The following is a 27,302-nucleotide window of genomic DNA, read 5'->3' on the forward strand; positions in this document are numbered from 1 at the left end:
AGCAAAATTTAAGATTTGTATTTTAGAAACCATAACTAGGGGCAACATTTGATCTTGTCTTGCATTTTTATGATAAAATCAAACCTGCTGTGATTAGTGTTTATCTGCAATGCTTTATCTGTGTCAGTACATTTCAGTTTCTAAAATTATCCCAATCGTCTATCCTTAGGTATAAAAGACAAGAAACCAGACCTCGGTACAGCATTGGGCTGGAACAGGATGGAACTTACATTCCTCCTGGAGAATCCCTGAGAGACTTAATTGAGCAGTCTCAAAGCTCAGGAAGTGGATCAGGCCTCCCTCTGCTGGTATGAGAAGAACATATCTTGAAAGGAAATGTCTTGTGAAAGGAAATGTCAATAAATATAGGGTTTCATTTTACTGAAATAGATAGGACAGTGGAGAAGGAGAACGCTTTAGGCAGTCGATTGGACATCAGATTTCAGATGCAGGGCTTCCTGATAACATTTTGACATATTGAGGGTAAGGTGATTGTTTTTTAATGAAAGTGTATGGTTACAACCTAGACCCTCAGACATCTTTCTGATACAGAGCAGATTAGAAAACATTAAACGTGGGACTATCTTCCCTCTGTTTTCATTGAGGATAGCATTACAGCACTTTGGCCTGGCTATTGAAGGCAAAAGTATTACAACCAATTGGGATCTGAGCACTTCTACAAAGGAAGAAGGCTGCATTTCAGCCACAGAGTTCATGTTTCAGGTTGAGATCTTAGCTTTTCCATTCAGGAGAGGTTTAATTTTCCAATGGTGAGTACTGCCAGCCTGGACAAGCATATATATACCAAATTCCAGGCGCTTGCTTTAATGAGAAAAATATTTGATTCTTTTATGAACCATGAAGAAAGATAGTTGGGATTCATGATATAAATAATTCTCATGAGGAATGATCTGGTTCTGACTTTGGATATCTTATTTACTTTATTCATATGATGGCCTTTGATTTACTACTATGAGTAATAATTTTGAGACCAGGCAGAAAATAACTGATGGAGCTCTTTCAGCCTTCCCAAATCTTTAATCCTGCTAGGTTCTTTCCCTGGATATGACATTATAATACCCAGTGCTGCTCCTGGGTCTTCTTTCTTGGCTTGATACCCATTGTACCTAAGCTCAGCCTGCCTGCCCACCCTCTCCTACCTCCCTTCCCTACCTGCATCCTGAACTTAACTTCACCTTTGAGTAATTTCTTTCTTTCTTTTTTTTTTTAAGAAAATTCTCTTTAATGGTCCAAGTTCAAAGTGGAAATTCTGGTATACATTATTATTACCACAAACAGAAACAGCCTATACACAGATATGCACAGATTCATGGCAAGTTTTAGTTACAAAAGAGGTGGAAGAATTTTCTTGACAGTTCTTTATGTAATTGAAAGTAAATAAAATTAAAATCTTGCAAGCCAGTACAAATATTATTGCAATTGGTATTTTAATTATCATGCATTTACTATACTAGAAAGGAAAAAACCCACTTTTACCCACTATCCAAAAAAAGAATTAAATAATTTTTTAAAAGACTGTTTTACTCAAAAGGGAATAGGAATGAAATGGTAAAGTTAAAAAAAAAAAAACCAAAAAACTCCATTTCAGGATGGGCTGGTAGCTCAGTAGTAGAGTGCTTGCCTAGCATGTGTGAGGCACTGGGTTTGATCCTCAGCTCCACATTAAAAAAAATAAATAAAATAAAGGTATTGTGTTCATCTACCAAAAATAAATAAATAAATAAAAAGCTATTACATTTGTGCCAGTATCATCTAAATTAAGAGTGCAATATCTTTCAGACATATCACTAATAAAAGCAAACTACAGATATTTGAAAAGTTGTACTATCATGAACAAAATACTTCATAGACATTTTTAACCTTTGAGCAATGAAAATATTTCCTTTGTCCTCTCACATAAAAGGGGGAATTTGTTAATAAAATAACTAATATTTCTATGTATACAGTGCTTTCAAAACTACCACATCATTTTAATATATATATACACATATATACATATATATCATAGTGATATATATGTATATATATGTCATTATTTTAATATATATATATATACATATACATATATAGCATAATGATATATGTGTGTATATGTCATTATTAACTGAAATTTACAGATAAGAAAGCTGAGACCAGTGATCAGACAGTCAGAATTTGGTGGAGCTAAAACCTAAATTAAGAACTTCCAGGTCTACATTTCATATAATTTCTACTACACTCAAAGAGAAAGAACATTTTTATTTGTTGGTATTTTATATATGAAAAATCTCTGCATTTAAGGAAGATAAACATCATCTTGCCACCAATGTAAGTTCTCCATATATAAAGCAATATATTTTTATTTTTCTCTGACCTGTGCTTGAAATTTGTTTTTGTCAATAACTATCATTTTTTTTAACATAATGACCTTTCTGTAATTACTTCTTGAAAACCAGGTATGTCCACATCTTCACAAATGTAAGCTCTTTATGGAACATTCCTCCAACTTATGGCCAAGGCCTACTTCACATTTTATCTCTCACAACTTATCAGTTACCCAAGAATGAGCCAATTTATTTTGTCTTTTATCATAATATTTTCCTTTTAATACTAATATGGCTGCTTAAAATAAGGTTACAATTAATGTTAATGTATCTTTGTGTTTTGGTGACCTGGGTCCTGTTTGAAGGTGGAGATTATATTTTATTCACTTTGAATCCCCAGTAGAATGTCTGATTCATTAAGGGGCTGCTCAGTCATTTGTTTTAGAAAGCTTTCGGTTCCTACTTTTGCAGTCTATAAGGATACTGTTTCTATAATCAAGATACCAGAATAATGACATTTTCCTTATATCATACAATTATTAGGCATACAAATCCTCAAGCCACATTGCCTGGGTTGTCTAGTCTAGACAATGGCCTTTATATATATTCCAATTTAATATTCATTCTAATCCTGTGATGTAATAGAGCTAAGTGTCACTTAATGACAGGGACAGATTGTGAGGAATGCATCACTAGATGATATCATTGTATGAACATTACAGAGTGTTCTTATACAAACTAAGGAAACTCTTCCATCAGTAGGCAAATTCATTGTCTTACGGAATCATCATTACATATGCAGTCTGTCTTTGACCAAAACCTTGATAAACAGCACATGACTGTACTAGAAATATATCCTTGCATTTTCACATCAGGGGATACAACAGAAATAGGCCAACTAATTGGTGTATGAAAAAGTAAGGATTTAAACCCAGATGATGGGACCCAGTCAGGATTTGAACCTAAAATCTGTGCTTTTAACCTTTGGAAGATAGGAAGCAAATGTTCAATAAGTCAAAGAAATGCATTTGATAGGAGAAATAAGGAAGGAGGGTTCTATAAAATCCTGTCAGTAAAAAATAAAATAAAATAAACAAAGTCTCAGCATTACAACTTTAATATCTGGTTTTAGGATTTGGTTTTTCAGATTAAAATATGCTGAAGTATATGGTCTTTTCTCCATATATTGTTGTGTAAATGAATATCTCACCTTAGTACAGATTTGCTGTTTATCTCATTAATGGAAGAAAAATTCATGCCTTAACACATATGTGGACCTAATGTTTACCAGATGATTTTATATCCTTTAATTTGGGGTCCTCTCTTTTTTTTAACATAAAATATCTATTTCTTTCTTCCTTAAAGAGAAGGAATATCAGAGTTGTTGAAAGAATTAAGATAGTGTATGTTTCTGTTCTCTGTGTGTGATGCATATGTATTCACACACACACATCACAATTACTGGCATATTATTTAACATACATATAGTATGTATTTAATAAGTAATAACTTATTGTTACTTATATTCTATGTTTTTGATTTTGTAAAGGAGCACAAGGTAATTTTTCTAACTGAATATTAAAGCTCTTTAGTGAGGAGTCTTGTGAAAATCTTTCCCATACATATTATTAACACAGCCTTATTAAGTGAAGTATTTTAAGCCACATAGTTGTTTGTAGAGGGGTGTGTGTGTGTGTGTGTGTGTGTGTGCGTGTGTGTGTGTTGCTCATTTAGAGACACAGGAGAGAGTGGGCAACATTATTAACAGATATGTATTTTTATGGTACATGGATTTAAACATTAGACACTATCAGATCATTAAGTAAGATGCTAATCCTGGAATAGTTATAGCTCTTTATAAATCCTTATACATTCACTTGTATCCAGTGCACATGAAATAATTCTTCTTTAGAATCGCAGTTACTCTGATTTATATGTAAGATGAAATCAACTAGTAAACAGAAAAGATCTCTCTTGGTTCACATTTTAGAGATTTCAGTCAGTTAGCCCTGTTACTTCAGGCTTGTGGTAGCACATCATGACAGGAGTGCCTGAACTGCCCATCTCATGGTCAGGAAGTAAAAGAGAGAGAAAAGAAGAGTCCATGCTCCACAGTCCCCTCTGAAGGCACACTTCCAGTGACCTCAGTTCGTCTCAGTAGGCCTCATGGGTTAAAAGTTTCCACCTCCTCCCAATAGCACCAGATTGACCTTTGAGGGGCACTTAAGATCTAAACTATAGCAAGATATTTTATGTATACACCCAACTTTCAAATATTGATGTCTACCAATATAATATAGAATGAAAATGTAAGTACAAAGAGACCAGAAATATTTGCTAAATCAAATAAAAACTCAAATTTTAGTTTTTAAAATTGTCAAGTTATATTTTCATGCCCTTAGGTGTTATAATCCCAAAATATAAGTGCATTTTAAACTCCTGAGTGTTAATTTATTATCTTGAAGATATGTTGGTCCTAGTTTATCAGGCTTTGCCAATGCTGTCAGTACTTTCATTAAAGAAGATGTATTATCACTAAAAAAGAAGCAGATGCAAAACTGTTTATGTTAGGGAATATTCACAGATTTACATAAGCAATGTTTTGTAACATCTATAAATCGAGTACAATATCTCTTTAATAGATGTGGCAAGTTTCCTGTCAAGTGAGTAATTAAACTGCTTATGTATTTGGCTCCCAGCTGCTCAGTGCTCTTGAAGCTCCTGTCAAACGGTTTGGGGATGGAGGTATACCAAAGGTTTCCTTGCATAACACATTTGGCTGCTAAATGAAGGGCGACTGCTTGTGTGTACATACTTGCTTGCTTATTTCCATTTGGCTTCATGGCTTTATAGTATGTCAGTAATTCTCTTTTATTTTAAATTCTTTTAAAGAAACAGACTTTTCCCCAAAAGCTTTCAGTTTGTTATCAGTGCCAATAATGGTTTGGGGAATGAATAACATTACGTTTTGAATTGATAAAATACCTTATTTAAAAAAAAACCCAGAGAACTGATCCCTGTTGGTAAGACATCTGTGGTAGGTGGAATAATGCCTCCCCCCATTTCCATATCCTAATCCTTAGGATCTGTTATGATAAAAGACAAAGGGGAATTAAGGCTGCTGATCTGCTGAATGTGAGGTGAGATTATTTGGATTATTTGGGCTGTTCATTGTTATTGTACATAGTTAAAACTGCAAAAACAAAATGGAAAACTTAGGTTTTTACTCAATATAAAACATATCTGTACATGAGTACATTCTTTGGATTCTTTATGAATGTTTTATAGATTATGTAAATTATCAGAGATGTTTAGGCCTTCCAGTTATGGAACCATTAATATCGGTTTTCTTAAAATATCCTTTTGTAAGTATCGAGTGGAGAAAGATTATGTGTACAGGGACATTTAACTTTGATTTCACTTTTATTTTCTTTTTCTTTGCTCTACTGCATTCTTTAAAATTCTTCGGAGCTGTCTTATAGCTTGTTAAATAACTTTCTCTTCAGCTCGTTAGTTTTCTCTCATTAACGTTTCTCTTTAATCTGCTGCTTTGCCTGTCCGTTTTGCATTTTTAATTGTGACAATTAACTATTCTATTTCAAAAGTGTAATTTTCAATAATCTCTTCTTGTTTGCTTATTTTTCATTTGTTGTTCTGTTTCTTAAACACTTCATTTAGTTAGTTGGAATTCTGTATGTGAAAATTATAATAGGTTAGCTGACTGAGTTAAATTCATTTGCTGTGTTAGTATGGACTCACAGTGGCTGTTTCCTTTTGTCTTTTGTTTTAAGGAATTCATTCTGTTGGATCTTCTCTCCCTTTTCCTTTTCTCTTCTTTTTTTTTTTCCTGTTGTTCTCTTCCTCCCTACCACCTTGGAAATTTTCTCTATTGTGAGTCCATCAGTGTATTACAGTCACGTTATGTGATGACAAGAGTTTCTTCAAAATACTATGATCCCACCATGACTGTAGAGTGAAAAGTATTCTGCATTTGATTTCCTCTAGAGAGGATTTATGTTCATTTTTCGCCAAGAGCCATGACATGTGCCCAACCTAGATCAAATTTAGTACTGTTCCATGGTTTTAGCTTGATGCTGAAGTCCTAGAATTGCCCTGGCACATGACTAAATGGGTCAGGGTCACTCCAGGAGAACTGGGCTGGCACGAAATAATGACACACAGACAGAGAAATACCTTTTTCTTTGGGTTCTGTGACGGCCCCTCTGACCCAGCTCCCACCAAGGAGGCAAGGCAGGCAAGAAACAGAGGGAGCACGCCTCAAACCCAGATTTTATTAATGGAGGGAGCAAATCCATGGAACAGTCTATCCAAAAAAGGGCAGAAGGGTAGGATTACAACAAGCAGGTGGGTGTAATTCAACCCCATCAGGTAATGCCCATTCCTAGAGCTTCACCTTTATTATCCGAGTAGAGGTAAAGTCCAGTTGCATTGCAGGGTGCAGTACCACTCCAGTACTTCTCTACTGAGGACTTAAATAAAGGTGTGTGCATAGCTCCTGAACAAGGTGGCCCCGGACACTAGAGTAAGTCCCCTTAGTTTTTTAAAAAATCACTGTTTAGATTCTGGATCCCAGCACTGGTATTGTTCTCTGCCAGACAGAAGTCTGGCTTTTCTGTATGTTTAATGTGTATCGTTCCTTGCTTTGGTCTCAGCTCCCTCCCTTCTTTCTACTCCCTTTTCTTTTTTCCCTTTTTCCTTCCTTTTTTTCCCCTCATGTGCCCAACAGTATATTATAATTTTGTTTCATCTTAATGTGTCTGTGATTGTTATACGTTGGCAAGAGTTCCTTCAGAGAACACAGTAACACTGTATAGCAGGGAAGTCAAAATATTCTGTTTTGCCATTAGCTGCGAACCCATTCACTTTTTTTTCCTCTGTAAACATTACAATTAGAGGAATGAAATATTTAATAATTTGGAGGCAATATGTTGAGCATTCAGAATCCACAACCATCTCAAATAGGTTTAAAAGGGAATAGTATAAATTAATAAATAAATACAAATAACTAATCTATATCTCATCTATATAAAGAAAAATCCTGACTACATATATTTTACATGCACTAATCGTTTCTTCTCTGGAAGAAAAAAAAAAACAAACAAATCTGTAGTGCCATGAATACACTAACAAGAGTGTTTTGGGATTTCACAGGTCCAAAGGACTATAGCTAAGCAGATTCAGATGGTGAAACAGATTGGAAAAGGTCGCTATGGGGAAGTTTGGATGGGAAAGTGGCGTGGCGAAAAGGTAGCTGTGAAAGTGTTCTTCACCACAGAGGAAGCCAGCTGGTTCAGAGAGACAGAAATCTATCAGACAGTGTTGATGAGGCATGAAAACATTTTGGGTAAGTCTATACAGCGGTGCTCAGGGTTTTCTGCTTCCCTTGGTCTTTCCGGCAACATCTGCCTATGAAAGTCTGTGTACATTTGCTATGAAATGTATAGATGAGTAGAGCTTTTCTTCTTGGCATTGGCCCAAGACCACAGCTTCTAGTGGGAGGCCTCACAGGCAGAATGACCAAGACACTCCTGTGAATGGATGGCAGACTGAACTTGGAATGCTCTCAAATGTTTTTCCTTCAGAAACTGGAGATACAAACGCAACACCAGAATTTCTTAGGATTTGAAGGAGCATGTATTTTTTTTAAATGTCAAAAATTATGGGCATTTTATCTGCAGGGTTTATTTATGTCAAGAATTTATGATAAGAATTGATTGACTTTCTATTAGGCCAGACTTGGTCTGTCTGCATCACGGAAGGGTGAATGCAAACTGATCAGTGCGGTGTGTATCTTAACTCAAGACTGGGTTTTGCAAACAATGTTGTTCATGTCACTTTAACATCATAAAGGGATTTAAATGTCATCTACTGATCAGAAAGGAGTCATGTTTTCCGACGTAAACTTTTAATCATTCTTCATCTCTACAATTTCAAGTGTGTCTGATTGTTATTTGTAATTTAATACCACCACAGACATGATCGGAAAACTTAGTGAAACTCTAAAAAAACGACATCTCTGGACAAAGAATCATATTTGAGACTGTGAATTATTCTAGATTTTATTGAGAAAACACCTCCAATCTTTTTTGTCTCTTTTCCTTTTAGGGTTCATTGCTGCAGATATCAAAGGGACTGGGTCTTGGACCCAGCTCTACCTCATCACAGACTATCATGAAAACGGTTCCCTTTATGATTACCTAAAGTCCACCACCCTAGACACTAAATCCATGTTGAAGTTAGCCTACTCTTCTGTCAGTGGCTTATGTCATTTACACACAGAAATCTTCAGTACTCAAGGCAAACCAGCGATTGCACACCGAGATCTGAAAAGTAAGAACATCCTGGTGAAGAAAAATGGAACTTGCTGCATAGCTGACCTGGGCCTGGCTGTTAAATTTATTAGGTTAGTATCAATGTGAACAAATATGCTTTTTATGATTGTTTTCTATCATTTTAAAAGATTATACACTCTGTAGCTCAGTGTTTGTAGGATATTTAGTAGGTGAGGCATTTCATTAATACCAGCTTTTCTTTGGGGGCAAAAATATCACTCCTCATTTCTGTGCTTATCAGGGACCTGGCTTAGAAACTGTTGATGTTAGATTTGCAACCGTTATGAACCTCTCTTCTGTGGAAAAGAGGTAGCTAATGCCTGGGAATCTGTTGTCAGAATTCTGTGTAACATTTGTAAATAGGAAAAAGTTTAAGGAAAGAGCTATCCGTTATATAATGAGAAAGGCCCTGTTTTGTTTTGGTTTTTAATTTTTTTTAATTGAGAATAGGAAGATAACTTGCATGAGTGTTTAATAAGAAATATTAGAAACTTATCTAATACACCCAGTGTTCAGCACTATTCTACTGTAGTTTAAATAATGAATATAACACTTGGGCACCATAAACCGGGGTGTATTAACAGTGGTTTTCAGACCCCCTTGGGGCTGATTGGTCTACACAATGTAGAGCAGATGGGCCCAGTTGGGACTTTATTTTAAGTGGAAAGGCTCCTTTTTTTTTTTTTTTTTTTTTTTTTTGAGGATGATTTAATTAGAGGAATGGTTCTTCTGTTCTGAAAACAAAACAGCCAAGATGAGTTTGGGTACCACTGGCGTAGAAGAACCATCATATACCTACCTGCCTTTTTGAAAGCTCACTTTAGATTCGAGGGAGAGTCATGGAATGATGAAAATTTTGGAAAATAAAATTCACAAGAAAGGACAGATGAGTTGGTATTTCCACCTGGAAGTAAAGGCTGCAGTGTGATTTAATAATGAACCCCAAACATAGAAGGTCTTTACCATTTAAACATGACAAATTAAAGTTCCTGATCTTTAAAAACAAAGGAAATGCTTCGGGCTATAGATTTAAGTTAGAAATATGAATCTCCTGCCAATAAAGATTATTACGTCCCCTCTTCCTTCTGAGTTCTTTTTAATGACCTGTAGCCCTTTTCAAGTCACACACACACGCACACACCATGGCATTCTTCACATTACTAACCTTTTCCTCCTTCCTCTGTTAAATTTCTCCATAGAGGTACAAAGGGTAATCTGCTTTCCCAGCCTAGTAATTTTTAATGTCATATAATGTGGCTTCTGTTTCATCCCCTCCTGACACTTCTTTAGTGAGACAACCATTTGTCTTTGTCACCAGGTGGCCGCATCCCCTTCCCATCCCACGGTCCATAGCATCCAAGCCTTTCCCTTCCTCCTCTTTTCATGAGACTTTTTTCTGCATGTTCCCTCTTCTCTCTCCCACTATGTCTTCTTACCTGCTTTTTAAATACTTTCCACCTGTGTGATTTCTTGTTCTTTCTTCTAGTTCTTAGTTTTGCTGAACCATCCTAAACCTAGGATGTCTAACATCTTCTTTTGTTCCCAAACTTTTTGTTTTTCTAACAAATGAATTCTGTCTTCATGAAATTCCCACTTGTCCCTGGCCAGCTTGGGCCCTCAACACCAATTTTCTAAACTCAGGAGTGAAGCATTTTGCAGTTATTTCCTCTTTGTCTTTCCATTATTCAATCTTTTCTGCATGCTTTGCCCTTTATTTTCTTGGAGTATAATTTTGGACATTATCATAATTTCACAGTTTCCTGTGGCTTTGGGTTAATACGTAAAGTCCCTTGGTTACAGTGGCCTCTCTTTCTTTACTGATCCTGGACTATTGGTGAGCCCTATTCATAGCACACTATTTACTTTTGCTGTCTTTGTTCTGAACCCTTTATATGTTCATACTCACAAGTTTATTTTTTTAAAATGCTTTTATTATCTGAATACTCATATCCCCTCCTCCATCAGAACTACTGCTGGTCTTCAGTTTCTTCCTTAGAGATGTCTTCTGTTGCTATTCTTATACAAGTCTTATTTTTAGTTCATCTTCTTGTATACCTCCAGGGTGACCCTGCACCTGTTATGATACTTCTCACTCTGTTTTATAGTGATCATGGGCTATTTATCTGTCCCTCCCAATAGAGAATAATCCCCTTGAAGGAAAATAACATATATTTTTTCAAATTTCTATCCCAGTACCTTCCATTATAAGGTGTTGCTTATAATTTTTATTTAATAGATAAATGAGTGATTCCATATGGACCACAGAATGAAGAAGAAACACCTTTCTCTAGCTCCAGAGATCCTATACATTATGCATTAAATCCACCTTCCTAGTTTTATATTCTACAGACTCCAATTTGTATACTTTTACAGAACTGAGTTGCTTGCAGTTTCTCCTTATAATTCCCCATGCTTACTACTGCCTTGTATTTGGTTACACATTCCCTGGCTTGAAATGACTCTGCTTCTCCATGTACCTTAATCTCAGAGGTGCTTCTAAGCTACTTTATTCACCCCCACTTAGAAATAATGATGTTATCTTCTGTCCTCCTGTAGTAATTTCCTGGCCCTTGTCTGCCTAGTATTATAATTATTTTGTTACATGCCTCATCTCTCCTACTAGTCATCAGGCATCTTGAGAGCAGTATCTATGCCAAAATTTATTAATGTTTTTCCCATTTAATATGGTATAACACGTTATTATAAGTATTGTTATTTTGTTTTAAATCAATAAATGTAGGCAATAGCAAATTAACTGATACCTAATCTTCTTTGTAGAACTTCAAACAAACACAGTATCTATTATGTTTCTGAAACTTAGTTTTGCTTAACATAAGGGGAATGAACTGAATGGTCTCTCAAATTTTATGCAGACCTTGATTGTAGGAAGTGGAGGGGAACTACTTTAAGGGACAATTCAGAGATTTATTTGGCATTTAGTGGCTTGTTCATCAAGGGAGGAGAGAGATGTGGCCCTGACTCAGATGTTGCACAGATTCATATAGCTAAAGATGAGCGAGGCTCATTCACATTTCTAAACCTCAGTTTCTTCTTCCATTAATTGGAGCTTACATTTGATCATTTCAAAGGTCCTGTTCATATTATTTCCTACATCTCAAAGTTTGCACCTCCAGTTTGTGGCCTAAATTTTAAGCCTTTCTTTATATGTCCCTTTGGTTTCTATCGTTTTTTTTTTTTACTTTTATATTTTGTGTATGTGTCCATGTACAGATATTCAGAACATTTTATTGCAAATAGAGTCATAGCAAATCCAGTGCTGAATTTTCGGACTTCCTATGCGAACTTCCTGTGAAAACAATCTATATTCCAGTGTCTTCGTTATGACAAGTGGTCTCTTAGTTTCTTCAGTCATTTCTGGAGGTTCCCAGGGAAGTGGAGAGTCAGAGAGAGCCTATGGTGCCTTACGACATTTCCTGCTCCTGGAACTGTTTTGCCCTGTGTTCAGTTCTTCCTGCACTCTTCTGACAATGACCTGAGTGCTGATGCATTTCCTGCTCAACTGAGATTTAATTCAGGTGATGCCCTGGCAGATATCACCATTACCCTGGATCTCTCCTGGGGAGAGAAAACAATGAGACATGAAGGAATTTACACAGTTTTTAATGTTTTACTCTGGAGAATCAAGCAATCCCTCTGGTGCTTCCATGTCAGAATAAAATATTTTCTTAGCAGGAAAATAAATCCTGACTCAGGCCCTCTCAGGTATTAAATTTTAAATAGAAAATCTGCAGTGAACACTAGGCTGTCACACAGATATCTCCCAGCTGATGATTGTCAAGTTGTCCAAGTGTAAAGAGATGGGTGGCCCAGCCCAGCAGGGACTGAATTTCCCGAGTCCTTCTGATGTCATTATTTTCTGCACTGCTTTGGTTTCTATACTTACTAGGTTGTTTTTTTAAAAAAGTGACATGGCTAAATGACTCACAGATGTCACAGAACTAAACTCATTAGTGGCAGCCTCAGCACTCCTCCCCAGGTTTCTGCAGCCAGAGAATTTTTAGTTCCAAAGTTCTGTTTCCAGGAAACCCGGAGATTTCTCAGAATTTAATCACAGCAGCATTGAACCCAATGAAAAGTGCTACGGAAAAATCTCATTGGTGAGCATCAGAATGGGCAGAGTTTAAGTGAGCAAATCAGTTCCACGGCCATTGAGAGGGTGCTTCTGGAAACACAAAGGAAAGAGCTCAGCTCTGCTGTAAGCTTCTAAGACTCTTTCACACTTTGGGGGAGGGTATTTCTAGTAAGTCACACACTAGATCTTCTCACCCAGCCTTGTTTTACATGTTCTTCTAAAGTTTTAGATTATTAAAGGTATACAGTGTTTACTTTTCCTGTCTTTCTCTATGACCTTCTTATCCCCCCAGTTCCCCTTTCCCCTCCCTGTTTCAGGTAAGGTATCATGAGGAGGAGCCTGGTCCTCCAAGCTAAGCACCGTGCTCCTCCCAGCTAAGCACTGTGCTCCTCCAAGCTAAGCACTGTGCTCCTCCAAGCTAAGCACTGTGCTCCTCCCAGCTAAGCACTCTGCTCCTACCAGCTAAGCACTCTGCTCCTGTGAGGGCCTCTGTTGTCATGAGGGCTCTGCTTAATACCTTCATGAGGCTCTTCCCTCAGGGAATGGTGCTATGGGGATGTGCTGTGTGCTGAACTGAGCAGAGGCGTCTCCCTTTATATAACACTTCTCATCTGGAAGTTTAATGAGAATCATTCAGTATAAAATACAACTCATACTGATGCTTTGTACTTTTAAATTTCCCTTTATTCCCTGTCTCCAAACTCAAATCTTTGGCTTCCCTTTACCTAGGGCCTGGTGACTAAGCACCTAAGGCATGTCCTGTAGGTGCTCATGGTTTGTTCTCCTACCTGCTTAGGGTCCTGAGTGGATGCTGCACTTCCAGGCTTTCTGCAGTCCCAGATGTCCCTCTGGCCATAACACCAACACCTGTGGTGACTATGCACCATAGACCCCCGGTACTGTGCTGGAGGTATGCTGGGCCAGTCACCAGGTGTAGGCATGAGGGAGTGAACTGCTGGGGTCATTCCCTTCCCTGGGTCATTCCCTTCTGTCCCTCCCAGAAGGAACCAATTCCTGTTTTATCTTTTGGCTGTACAGATTTCTAATCGGACTACAGATGTGTGTGGCTACTAGAGTGCATAGAACTACTTTGTGGGTGTGTGGTGTCTGCCTCTGTACCTGTTCTGTGATCAATGACTTTTCCTGCCAACCTGGTTTCTGACTGCTCCACACTCCTCCGAGGGAAAGGAGCTGGAGTGGGCTGAAGGCACCCTGGCCTTTTCTTTCCCCTGGGCCTTTTCTTCTGTCACACCATACTCTGTTAAATGTCTTACTCAAGCTGACTCTACCTTCTTTTTGTGTTCTTTTAATTCTTGATGCCCCCCCGTATTAAATCATTTTAATTTCTAATTTTGGCCTTGAAAATTAATACAAGGTCACATTTTCTCTGCAATTATTTGAGAATAGGTAAAGTGATGTTACTGAAAAACCTAAGAAATGCAGTTTAATTACTTTCAAGCATAGAAACATGCCTGAGGGAAGAAGGGCAGAGCTTTATGTCTTAGAGAGTCTGCTACTTCGTAATATCAGACATGAATTATTTAAAATTAACATGTTTGTTTAAATGTAGTGCTAAAGGCGTTTACCATGAGGTCAGTAGTAATTCTTTACAAAATTAATTTGCTCAGTGAAATTCTATTTATTTTCCTGGATATTGATAACCTCTCATTTCATGGTCTTTGTATGGCCTTTCTTTTAAAATTATCCATAGCAAAGATGGCTATAAACAGGCCTTTTCCTTCTTTTATTACAAGTATATTGTTTTCCTACATGTGCAAGAGACACCATGAGTGGAGATGGACTGGGGCTACCTCCCCTCTTTAGGGAAATACCATATGATGATGACAGATATTGGGGGCTTGAAGGAATTTATAATCTTATATTGGAAATGATTATTTATTCAAATACTACCAGGGAAGATATTTATTTAGGGAAGATATTATTCAAATTCTATTTGGAAAAACACCAGGTATGGGGGAGGAAGAAGAGGAGGAATAGCTGTGCTGAGATTTTGTGACTGGTGGAAGGAACTGGCTTTTTTTGCATTTGACCAGAATTCTTAATTATATGTTTTTGCAGTGTTTGAGGGGGAAAAAAATAGAGATAACTACATATAGTCTCACCATCACCCATCCTGATTCTTTCCCTAGGTAGTAGTTACTTTTCTGTCCTCCAGTAGATGTCTCCATATCACACTTTCCATTGCCACTTCCTGACTTCTCCAGTTCAAATAAACATGAAGGAGCTAAGAGTCGGAAGGGAGTGTAATTGCCAAGATCTTTATCCACTGTGGTCAGAATATAACTTTGACCTTTGCAAATGCCTGCTTTGAGACTATTCTTAGATGGCTTTCTCAGGACATGTTCTGGTTTATATTAAAGCCCTTAACTATTTTCTTTTCATTTGCAAACCCCTGTTTATTTTCTCTGCTTGAACCCAGGTTTCCTTACCTAGGGCCACCACCGTTTTCTTCTAGTGATTAAAAGTGATAAATTATAATACATTCAGAAAACATATTAATGAAATACCTGCTGTGTGCTCACATGAGAGGTGTGGGCAGGTAGAGCAGGAGAGAAGTTCTTCTCCTGGTAACTGGGGGTGGAGCTGGTGCAGTGTCTTTTCAGCTGACATTTTCCCAGTTTGTCATTAAGTCTGCTCTTGGCACACTTTCCTCCCTTATTTACTATTTTGATACACAGACAAATTTTTCTTTAGTATTATGTTGTAACTACTGAATATTAATGTTTTTATTGTTTTTTTTAGTTATCCATGACAGTAGAATCCATTTGGACATAATTATAAGAGCATGGAATGTATCTTGTTCTAATTCAGCCCCCAGCACCTCTTCTTCCCCTCCTCCTGCTCCCTTCCTTCTACTGTACTCATCTGAAAATCAATATTTTGGCATCTCTTCCTAGGAAAGAACCCAGTACATTAAGACCTGTTTGTCTTAAATGTAAGACAATGTAAGATGATAAGGGATACCTGCTATTTAATAAATTTATATTTTAACTTTCATTTTATGAAGATAGGTTCTTTGTTACTCCTAGACAACCATAAGAAATCTGGTGAGTATATTGGTGACATGTCTTTGGGAATAGTTTTTATCTTTTGGAATAGATTTTATCTAGAAGTGAATTTCAGAAGGTTTTTTAAAAGAAAGCTTTATAGTTATGTTTTAGTGAATGCGAACCATTTGAGAGCTACAGAGCGACATCTGCCATACTTTACATTTTCCCAAATGATGCCACATGCTTTATGTTTTAGTAGATAATGAAGCAATAAGATCAAACCCAGGTGTTGTTGTTTTCCTCAAACCTGCTAGTGTTTCCGTAAGTTTGGTATTGATCATCTGTGACATCAAAAATCCTCACCTGGCTTAAAAAAATAATAATTCTCTCAGACTGGAGCTCAGTGGGAGGGGGCTTACCCTAGCACGCAGAGCCCTGAGATCAAACCCTAGTACTACACTACACTACACACACACACACACACACACACACACTGTCTTTAACAAACCAAGTTGTTATGTGCACATACCAATTATAATAGCAAAACTATTAAAATATAAAGTATTTTTAAAACTTTTATTAGATATTTAGCAGTGGGTTAGAGTCTAAATTTGATCTAGTGGTAATGCAGTTTTTTCTGGTATAGTTTCATGCTGCATTGGGTTTTTACCTGTGGGCATTTGCCATAACTTCTGGCAAGAATTATTTTTCAAAGAAATGTTTTTTTATTCCCCGAAAGGTTTTCTTTTCCCACCAAGGTTTTCTTTTCTCGCCGTCTACTACAGCCCTATTTAAAACCATCACTTCAAACTGTCATTTGAGGGTCCTCTTCGCTATTGATAACGCTCTGCTTTATTCTTCTTTCCTTAGTGATACAAATGAAGTTGACATACCACCCAACACTCGTGTTGGCACCAAGCGCTACATGCCTCCAGAGGTGTTGGACGAGAGCTTGAATAGAAACCACTTTCAGTCTTACATCATGGCTGATATGTACAGCTTTGGACTCATCCTTTGGGAGGTTGCTCGGAGATGTGTTTCAGGAGGTAAGAAACCATGATGTCTCTGAAAAGTTACTATGGGAGTTACTGCAAATTCTTTCTTGCTGATCAGAAATCAAAGTCATATTGTCTACAGAATCAGGTTTTCTTTTATTTCCCTTTTTAAACAGAAGTTTATGTGTCACAGTCTTTCCAGGGAATGATATTTGACAGAGTAATCTTTGCCTCCTTCCCTCCATCTGCTGTTGAAGAATCTCTTCCAAACACTCTGTTAACTTCTCCTATCTCCTCAAAGAATATCTTCTGCTGCTCTGTGTATTGTTTCATTTCTCTTTTGGGCTTTTCCTCCAGAAGTTCTCTTTCATGTCAATACTCTTTCCTACAAGCCTTTTCTCACCTACCTGACAGCCCCTTCTCCAACCCCACTCTCCCATCCCCTGTGCTTCCTCTGCAGAGATTACTGTGGAGACATAACCCCTGGGTGGGACATCCATTCATTAACTCTCTATTTCTTTATTTTCTATAAAACTTCTTGTAAACTAATTTTTAAACATTGATTTTTAGCAAAAGGAAATTAAAACATCAGAATATTGTTATTGTTTATGATAATTTTTCTACAAGCATAGGGATTCCCTAAAAGACCAACTATAGTTGATATCAAAAAGATATCCTTAAATATTCAGAAGTATTATTGGTTGTACTGTTTTCGTTTACTGCTACCGTATCATCTTCTAGAAGATTCTGATTCCTTTTAGGTAAAGAGTGTTATCCTCTTCTGAGTCAAGTACAAAATATACACTGTAAATTATTCTGCACATGGTTGTGCTCCTGAAAAAAGGTTGATGCTGCTGTGGTTCCTCTACATGGCCAATTTAAATGCTTCACGTAATCATGAACTTGCTCCAAGTTGTGAAAGTACATATAACTATTACTGGGAATTGTTCCTTTACCTGCTCTTTATTATCTGGGACATCTTGGGAAAGTTGCTAAACTTTTCCTTGATTCAGTGTTTTATTAAAAATGAGGCATATTATTGTATGTAACTCAGACAGTTGTGATGCTTCAGTGAATGTAAAGAGAATTAAAACCGCCTGGCACATAAATGGCACTCTATTAGCAATACATACTATTAATTTTCTTTTTGGTTGGTGGAGCCATAATACATGCAGATTTGTATTTAAATTACATAAAAGCAAGAAACAGTTAATGGATAAACATTCATACATATAGATGTAGAAAGATCACCTTCAATAATGCAGTGCCTTCTAATCACCTTGGGAATTCTGAGCCTTTTATAAGCAATTTGAAATAGAACTCATTCCCTTTGAAATGAGAAAACTGTTTGTACAAAGGAAAGTGAATACAAGAAATTTACTGTAACGAGCTATTGACTAAATCTCCTGTTGTAAGTATGAAGAAGAAGAGAAGTAGCCAAAACATAAATAGATTAATTGCTTTTGCCTTGATTTCATGCTGTGTAAGTAGGAGGGGAATTTATTTTTGAATAATCTGCTTGCACTGAACTAGAATAGTTTTATAGATGTTAAAGGTATAGTAGAGTACAAGATGACTTTCTACTTTTGTTTTCCTGAACATCTAAAGCAAATAGGTCTACAAACTAGAAGTCTAGGTTTGAAAAGCCTTATGTCAAATAGAGAAGAAATGATCCCCAGCTTTAGAAACAAACTAGTTTTATGTGCACAGCAGGGTCTTAATTGCTTTGCCTGGGTTGTCTTTGCAGGTAGAGGTTTGAGAAATATCCCTGCAGGAGATCGACTTGTTTCTCAGAGGAAAAAGTCCCTGCTGTGCCTCAGGCCAACTGCATGGCCTTGAGCAAGTTTTTTAAGCCCTGGGAACCAAGTTTCCTCTTTGTGTGTAGTAATCCTTTCTCATGAATGTGTTTGTGAGAATTTAATCAGATGAATTACATAGCATACCTACCTGCATGCTTGGTCTAAGTGGGCTCTCAAAAAATGTGTTTCTTTTCTCTTTTCCAGAGAGGCAAAGCACAGTAATTTTTGTTCTGTAACATTTTGAAGTTTTATGAAGATATTGGAAGACTGGGGAGTTTGTCTTTCTAGTTCAGGAAATCTGGGGTGAAGAAGACATAACCAGATGTAGGCCTTTCAAACTTGAGAAGAAAGTGGTGGGGAAAGAGAAAATAAACCACAAAATTAAATGGCAGCTCACATGGAAATTTTGATAACTTGGTTACATGATAAAGAGAAAGAAGTAAGGTCTATGGTTCAAAGCCAGAATTTGATTGACTCATAATTTTGTATGATTGGTTCTGCTGGTGTCTATTGTAGTTTATATTCCTGCCTCACCATCCATCCATCCATCAATTCATCCAAGCAATGGCACCACCATTGGACACTGAGGGAAGTGTGAGATGAATCAAGTAGATCTGGTGGTTGCCCTCAAGATGTTTGCAGGACCATTGGCTTCATAGTCGTAAAGGGAGGAAAAATTGAAAAGAAGCTGATCTCCTATGTGTCTGACCCTGTGCCTTTATTATCTTTTATGCTGAGATGATAAAGAAGCACCGGGAAGGAAATAGAAACATAGTTAATGCATGTAAGAGGCTTAGTTGTCACAGCAGGGGGGCACAAATGATGAACAAATGGTGGGTTGGAATGGTCTTTTATGATTTTGAATGGGTTTGATATTACACAAAAGAGCGTAACACACACCCAGGTTTTGCCACAGTGAACCTCCAGTGGATTTTCTGATGTGGCGTAAAATCTGCCAAGTTGATGGTTTCATCTTTGTCAGGTGAAAAGCAGTAGCATTTCTATAAAAGGTGATTTAGGATAGGGGGCAACGGTGCTCTGGAAAGATTTTTCAGAAGAGAATCCATTCATCCTCTGAGACCAGGAGCTGCTTAGCATTATTGTGAGGAGTTCATCAGATAACGTTAAAAGAAAGACACCAGTAGCCTTTTTTAAAGGACAGATTGAAAAAAGTAAAAATTACTTATTAGGAAAGATAAAATAGAGGAGTATATACAGAAAAAAAAATAAAGAGAAAATAAAAATTAGACAATCTTTAAACCTAAAAAATATGGTTAAGATTTTCAGTATATATACAACTTTCCAAATATTTAATGTGCAGAAAACCCCATTCTTATGATTAAGCAGAAAAAAATATGTCTGACATTTTGCAACCAAACTTATGATATTCCTAATTTCAAATTACAGTAATAGAAACAGTCACATATTATGTAGTATGAATTCAAGATGTGTTTTTCAAATTTGCATTGATTTAATATAAATGTCTTAAAGATTTGGTCTTTATAAAATTGGAAATTTTGATATGTTCATTTCACTTAGCATTTGGAAGTTAGAAAAAAATAGCAAAATAGCTTGAAGATCTATGAAAGTATTTTCTTCTGGGTGTTTTAATTTTTGTAAGTTAGGCTGAGAATCATTTGGATTAGGTTTCCCTCCCATCCCCAAGATCTATTGTTGTTTGTTAGCCTAAACTTGTATTTAAAATTGATAGTAATTTTCTTCGAGAACAGTTTGTCTGTTAAGAGTTTTTTTCCCCCCACTTTACAGAAAATAATAGTACTGAAAACATATTTTCAGGTATAGTGGAAGAATACCAGCTTCCCTATCACGACCTGGTGCCCACCGACCCCTCTTACGAGGACATGAGAGAGATTGTGTGCATCAAGAAGTCACGGCCCTCATTCCCCAATCGCTGGAGCAGTGATGAGGTAAGGCCTGAGGTCACTGTGTGTTCCATGGTCGTCTCAACAGACTTTTCCTCTAATTCCAAGTATTCCCTTAATGTCATTCTTCTTTGTTTTGATGATGATGATAATGCTGCCTTACTTCAATAATTTATATGGAGCTATGTGTAGTGTGCTGAATCTTCCGTTCATTTCTTCCAATTTTATTTTGCCACTTCCAGAATATATTGGGTGGGTCAACATTGAGCCTACAAAATAGATAACATTATATCATTTATTTATGAAGTCTTGATATTTGCCTAAAGGCTATTATTTGTTTTTATGAATATACTTTAAGCATCGTGATTTTTCTTCATAACAAACCCAGAAATAGCTTTCTGCCATTTGGATGAGAGAAAAGGCAGGTATCTGAAGAGCTGAGTTTTCTGTACAGTGAAGTGGTACAAGTTGTTCTAGTTGAGCTGCCTGACCGAGAGTCTTTGTTAATAAGGATGATGAGATATGATTTGAACAAATCCATATTCAGTTTGGCTCTGAGGGCTTACTGGTAAAACCCAGATGTTTCTGGAAAGGAGCTAACAGAAAGGACAAAGTGAATTGGGCAGGACATGCCTTTCTGACTCTGTTTCCTCTGTTCCTCGTGCTTCCTTCACTCACTGTGCCTTCGACTCATCCAAGCCCTGGAGTTCTCCAGCATGCTGGAACATTGGAGATGAATTTGAAGTACACCCAGAGAAATAAAAGAGACTCTTATCAAAATTGAACCAAACCCCATGCAATCAAGCAGGCAGAGTACTATCTATGAACTAATTGTTCAGTGTAAAATTCTTAGAAAAATAATCTTTGTTTTATTGGCTTTGCATGTAGTCACTGAAATGATAAATAATATAAATGTTTTCCAATGAACTGTGCAGAAAGCATTTTGAAATGTTGGAGTTACATTATTTCAAAGGTAGTTATGGGTGTCAATGTTATTTGGAATCCCTTCACTAAGTATTTCTGATGAAGTGAAATTGTGCTTTTCAATAAGAAGACCAATGATTGATGTAGCATGGGAGAACACAGGAGAAAGTTTTAGTGATGCTGTGCACAGGTCATTAATCTTGTTAAATGGTACAGTGTGATGCTAATATCGTAGCAGGCAACTGTGGTTTAGGAATAACCATGTTTGTTTGAATATTATAAAATTAGATGAAATATTTAAACTTATCAAGTTTATAAACAATCTGGGAGTGTGGTATAGAACACAGACTTCCTTGGTGTCTGTATATTTGCTTAATATTCAAAACTTCTTCAAATAGACCCTGTACTGTACCATCAGCAAAACATTTGCTTGCTCCTATTTCAAGAAAGACCTGAAAATCTTTTTGAGTGATTATCATTTTACATAAGAAGGAATTTTAATGGAATTTTGTTACTATGTAGTTTTAAGGGTACATCTAAAAATTATTTTCAGATTTTATGAACCCAAAACTGAAAGACAAATATCAAGTGCCAGCTTTGCAGATAATATATTTCTTAAACATTATTCCAACATTCCTCCTCTTTTTCACAGTGTCTAAGGCAGATGGGGAAACTCATGACAGAGTGCTGGGCTCACAATCCTGCATCAAGGCTGACAGCCCTGCGTGTTAAGAAGACACTTGCAAAAATGTCAGAGTCTCAGGACATTAAACTCTGATATGAGGGTAAAGGAAGCATCTCCGCCGAAGGCCAATAGATACTCGTCTGCTGTGGGCAGAGCAAAAGGTGTTAAAGAAGCATCTGCAGTCCAAGCCTCGAATGTTGTCCTGCTTCTTGGTGGGTTCAGACCTTACCTCTCAGGGAGCAGCCTGGACATAGAGTAGAGAAGTTCCCAGAACCACAGATTCCTCTGTGTCTGTTTGTAGGAGGGAGAAACCGCTTGGGTAACTTATTCAAGATACGATGCACGTTGCTTTCTAAGAAAGCCCTGTATGTTGGGATTGCCATTTTTTTAAAAAAAGATGCTTTAATTTTGCCAAAATAAAACAAATATTGTATATGTTTTAAGGTTTATACTATTATAGTTTAATGATAACAAAAGTTCTTCCCAGAAACTGTGTTGGAAGGTAAATTAAAATATATGTTTTTCCATTGGTAGAATATGTTGCACTCTAACAAAAGACCGTCTGTGAAATTGGAGAACATAGAATGGAACTCATCTTAAGATAACCCCCAACCTGGCCTCCTCCAACCTGGCCTCCTCCTACCACTTTGGCCAGCCCTGCATTTGGGGCTGCCACAACAATGTGAATGCATGTGGGCACAAGTTCTACCTTTCTGGGAACATGTTTTGGAATTCCTGCAGGTGGCCTTTTGCAGCTTCAGACAACATGGAACAAATGAAGGTTTTATGTGTCTGTAATAGAAGTGTTGATGGGTGTTCTTCAGAACCACTTCTGTCTCTGATTGTGTTCGGCTGTTCTTTCATGGTGAAATCCCCTCCTTTTCATTAAACACAAGCAAAGCTTTTTCTCATGTGCAGAGAATTGACCTGTGCATGCTTTTGATCTCTCAAATAGAAAGATCAATATTAAATAAAATGGCCATGAGTTGTGTTAAAGACAAGGTACTCTAAAATAATTTGCTATTGTGTTGTAAGAACATGTCAGCAAGGTAGGGAGGACGCTGAAGGTGCAGATGACTTGTTTCTCATATGTGCAAAGGAGCCTATCTCAGAAGCACAAGGAAAGAAGTATGCACATCTTATTTTGTATGGTTAAGGATGGTTTATTTTTGTTCTTTTTTCTTATCTGAATTAAGAGATAGAGGGGAAGCATCTGTCTGGTTAATTTCATTAAACTTTAATTTAAAAATAGATAAATATAACCTTCAGATAGAATAGCAGAAGAGAGTTAGTGGAGACCACAAGATATTATGGCTGCTGTGATTTATTATGCTAGAATAGATATGGTTCTAACATGGGCATCTTCAATGATCATTTCACATCTTAAGATCACTGGCTCACTTTATTCTTGTGATGTTCAATTCACTATCTAATTTATTATTGTTTTTCTGCTCTGTAATACTTGCGTAAAATATTTCTCCATTTTAACTTTTGAGCAATAGGAATAAAATTATCGACAGTGCCATTATTCCCTAGCAACAAGAATCTTATAGTTTTAAACTGTGCACACTGTTCTCATTTTTTTTTTCATTTCATTTCCTTACAGTGGTTTTCCTTTGCTTCTTTAGTAGTTAGTTAAAAAAAAAAAAAAAAGTCAGCACTTCCCCCTTGGTGTTTAAAAAAGACATTCCTTCCAGAATACTCCAGGGGGCAGTGTTTTCTAATGCATTTTCAGCGGGTGACTGAAGGATGGAAAGTTTTTGAAAAATTGACAGCTGCATGAAAAATGAGAAAATATTTTTCTCACTTCTAAAGTAGACCTGTAGCTGGTGTCTTGTTCATCCAGAGAACACTCTGAAGCAATGAGTGCATGGGAGACTGCTTTCGGTTTAGGAAAATCATGAGACATGCAGCACTCTCCATTCTGCATTCATTTCCCTGGGTTTCTTCATAGCAACGTTTTGTTTTTCACTCAGAACAATTTCTGAATCCTTGAGTTTGAAAAAAACTTAGGAGTAAAAACAATTGGTACCAAATATAATTGTAGTCAGAAGGCTGCTTACTGATATTAAAGTAACCTCAATAGCAATGTAAAGGTTCGTGTCTGTTGTGTCAAATTATATTTTTTTGTGATAGTTTAGAAGGAATACAAGGTTAGAACTAAGTGTGATGATCACCTGAGCCTTGGAGAGAAACTTTGGTGCCTCTAATCAGATCATCTACAAGCAAGTAAGTAAGCATTTTTGCCAGTTAAGCAGGGCATAGTGTTTTTTTCTTGGGTTTCCCTAAATGTAAGTGAGGTTGGGTTCACCTCTTAGATAAAACTGTGATGTCTTTTTCTTGAACATGAATAACTTCAAATGAGAAAATTTTGTGGAGAGGTTATGATTTAAAAGTAAACGAGATTTCTAGGGTTCCAGTGGATAGAAGGAAATTCAAAGAGTGTCCAAATTTCTTCTTTGTTGTTCATTTGGTTGCTTTGGGGAAAACCGATAGCTTACTTTATAATCCCCAACCTGATTTATTTACTATGAAAATTTGAAAATGATTCCTGAAATATTTAAAAATACCCACATAGCTATGATAGTATTTCAGTGAAACAAGAATTTGTTTATGAATAGATTTTTTTCCCCCCTCGGTATCTTACCAAAATATACTTTTCTTAGGTAATACTAAATTGTTCTTGAAGACTACCTACTCAGCTCCCAATAATCCTTTATAGTTTTTAAATTTCTAGCAGCTAAGTGAATTTTATTTTTATTATTATTATTTTGTTTTGTCTTTCAATTGAACGAGTGAGAACCTGACAGTCATGTAGTTGATTGCTTATTTTCTTCTAACCCCTCTGTCCCAAAGGAATTCTAAATTATTAGTTGTTAGATAAGCTTTGTATGCTAAGACGTTCAGGTTTATAGCTTATGTATGTGTGTACATATTATTATAAATATAGATGTATATATAAATATTATGTTCAGTCTGGAGTCTGGCACAACTCCATTATGTGGATTAGAGAGTAAAATATTATGGATGATAAAGTACTAAATGAAACATAATATTTATTTATGAAAGCATATAAGATTGTTAACTCACCAGTGAAGTGCTCTGAGCATCATGTATGAGGAGACCTGCCTTTGACCTGGAAGCGCTGCTCAAGAGTCACTCGCGACAATTCTTTTTATTCCCCAAAAGAAATCTTCTTAGAAAACATGCTGGGGTTTTATTTAAAGGGAATTTTTGGATTCTGCATTTCAATTGGTGTGTAGTCAAGTATAGCATGTACTTAATTAATGGCCGAATTGCGTGCTCCTAGGGTCATGCGTTTTCTTTTGGAGTTTCATGTGGGGCCCATCCTGGCTCCTTGGAAGGCAGAGAGAGGAGAGTCTTCCACACTTGAGTTTGTTCAGTCCTAATATCTCCTCAGGAAACTGTCCCATAGCAGTGAGAATGAAAGGAGTAGCATCAAAAGCGATTTAGTTTAGCAAGTATTCCTCTCACAAAACAAACACAACAATGCCATGTTTGGGGGAGAAAAGTTGGGAATATAGAGGGGTTTTGTTGTCTGTCTGTTTCAGAAGAAGACTCATTTGTGTTCTTCGGGGGAACCAGTGCCTTAAGAATTTGTATATACTGTAATTATTCAGAACTAGGGAACAAACAATTGTATTTGTTACAAATTGTATATGGCTTTGTTTTAACATTCCCTTAAATAAAATGGTTTCATTCTCCCCTTAGAGAAAACATGACTGTTATTTGTGTCTTTTTTTTGTTTGTTTGTTTTTGAAAATATCACATTGTAACAGGAGGAAAGCAAGGAAGACGGCAGATGCAGGTAAGTGTGAACATTTTGTGGAATGAGAACAAGCAACATGGCCCAATGGCTTCCATTTTCCCTGTAATTAGGAAACACAGTCATCTGCTGAGAATAAGGGGAAAGTCAGGGCCGTCAGTGGTTTGAGGAGAGTGAAGAAGGTTTAAAATTGCACTGTGGAGAATGATAGCTTCCCAGAGAAACAGCCAGCTAGGTATGGGCAAGACCAAGGGCCAGTGGAGGTAGGTCATGCTGGGTGACACCATAGCCCAGTCTCTGGGCCACCAGCCGTCCTGTATGTGAATCCAGGCTAAGTCATTCTCCCAACTCTGTGACACTAGGCATGTTCTGAACTTCTCACAGACTCACCTTCTTCCCTGTGCAGGTGAGAATAATATTAATAGCTACCATGTGAGTTGTTCTGAACATGAAATAATCCTTGTACCAAGCATAGCTAAGCACCCAGCTATTGCTGTTAGCTCTATTACAGATTCATAGTGCCCATTTTCTATGTGGCTTGTGATTTTTATTTTTATTTTTTTCAGCAACCCCAAATACAGGCACAGAGACAGCAATGATTGGCTTAATTTAGCACTGGGGTTTTTCAGTCACAGGCAGCAGCACATCATGGAAAAGAAGAATTACTATCATCAAAGGGCCATGTGACATGGTCTGCAGAAGGCAGGAATTAAAGAGAGGAGGCTGCTAATAGACTGGAAGGAACTAGTCAAAAGGAGGGAATCCTGGCGGAGTTGGAGCTGTATTGGTGGCTTCTGAAAGAGCTGAGGTGGTCAGAATCAAGATTTCAAAGGGGTACCAGCAAGACTAAGGACAGGCTGAGGGTGTGATCTCAGGAATGGATCTCAGGAATTTAGTGAGTGGACAGGATTATTGGTGATGAAAGAGGAACCGCAAGGCCTGGCTTTTAGATTTGCTGTCTCTGTGGATTTCAAAGCTCCCCTGATGGCAGTCATTAGAAGAGCATATGAGGCAGAACTATCCAAAGGCCTTGGAAAAAAGGGTGGGTAGTTTGTGGGGCCAGAAACTGGAGGTGAGGTGGTAGGGCCCACTGGCCTGAAATGCATGGAGGGGTTTTTATGCAAGGGTAATGATCTAGCAGATGAAGAAGGGTATGAGAAAGACCCTGCCTCCTTGATAGCTGTGAGGCCCTTGGAATATGGAAGAACGAGACTACTGCTGTGGCCTCAAAAACTTTCCCAAGGGAGGAGAAGATCCTCTGCCAAAGGGCAGCAAAAGTATCAGGGCTGATTTTCCAAAGGTCGTGAACCTTGGAGAGCAGGTTGGGAAGTTTGATTTTGAGGGGGACCCATTGGAAATGGGATCAGGAGAGAGGAAGCACAGAATTGTTTGGGGTGGAGCATGCAGGAGGTTTTGCATCATGAACTGTAATCGGGGACTGAAAAGTT

At 37.2% G+C, this 27,302-nt stretch overlaps 1 protein-coding gene across 4 annotated transcripts in view; it reads left to right on the forward strand.

The window, feature by feature from the left end:
- Nucleotides 1–25,764, forward strand: part of Bmpr1b (bone morphogenetic protein receptor type 1B) — a 137,745-nt gene extending 111,981 nt beyond the window's left edge. For all 4 annotated transcript variants that reach the window (XM_026407453.2, XM_026407455.2, XM_026407452.2 and 1 more), the window contains exons 6-11: nucleotides 170–308; nucleotides 7,497–7,689; nucleotides 8,451–8,748; nucleotides 16,652–16,827; nucleotides 20,373–20,503; nucleotides 22,035–25,764. In XM_026407453.2, coding sequence (XP_026263238.1) covers nucleotides 170–308; nucleotides 7,497–7,689; nucleotides 8,451–8,748; nucleotides 16,652–16,827; nucleotides 20,373–20,503; nucleotides 22,035–22,160 — 1,063 coding nt within the window. In that variant the 3' untranslated portion in view covers nucleotides 22,161–25,764. The remainder of the gene's footprint in view (nucleotides 1–169; nucleotides 309–7,496; nucleotides 7,690–8,450; nucleotides 8,749–16,651; nucleotides 16,828–20,372; nucleotides 20,504–22,034) is intronic.
- The last annotated feature ends 1,538 nt before the right edge of the window (nucleotides 25,765–27,302 follow it).

This window comes from Urocitellus parryii, chromosome 10 (genome assembly GCF_045843805.1).
Source record: "Urocitellus parryii isolate mUroPar1 chromosome 10, mUroPar1.hap1, whole genome shotgun sequence".
In the NCBI taxonomy this organism is placed as follows: Eukaryota; Metazoa; Chordata; class Mammalia; order Rodentia; family Sciuridae; genus Urocitellus; species Urocitellus parryii.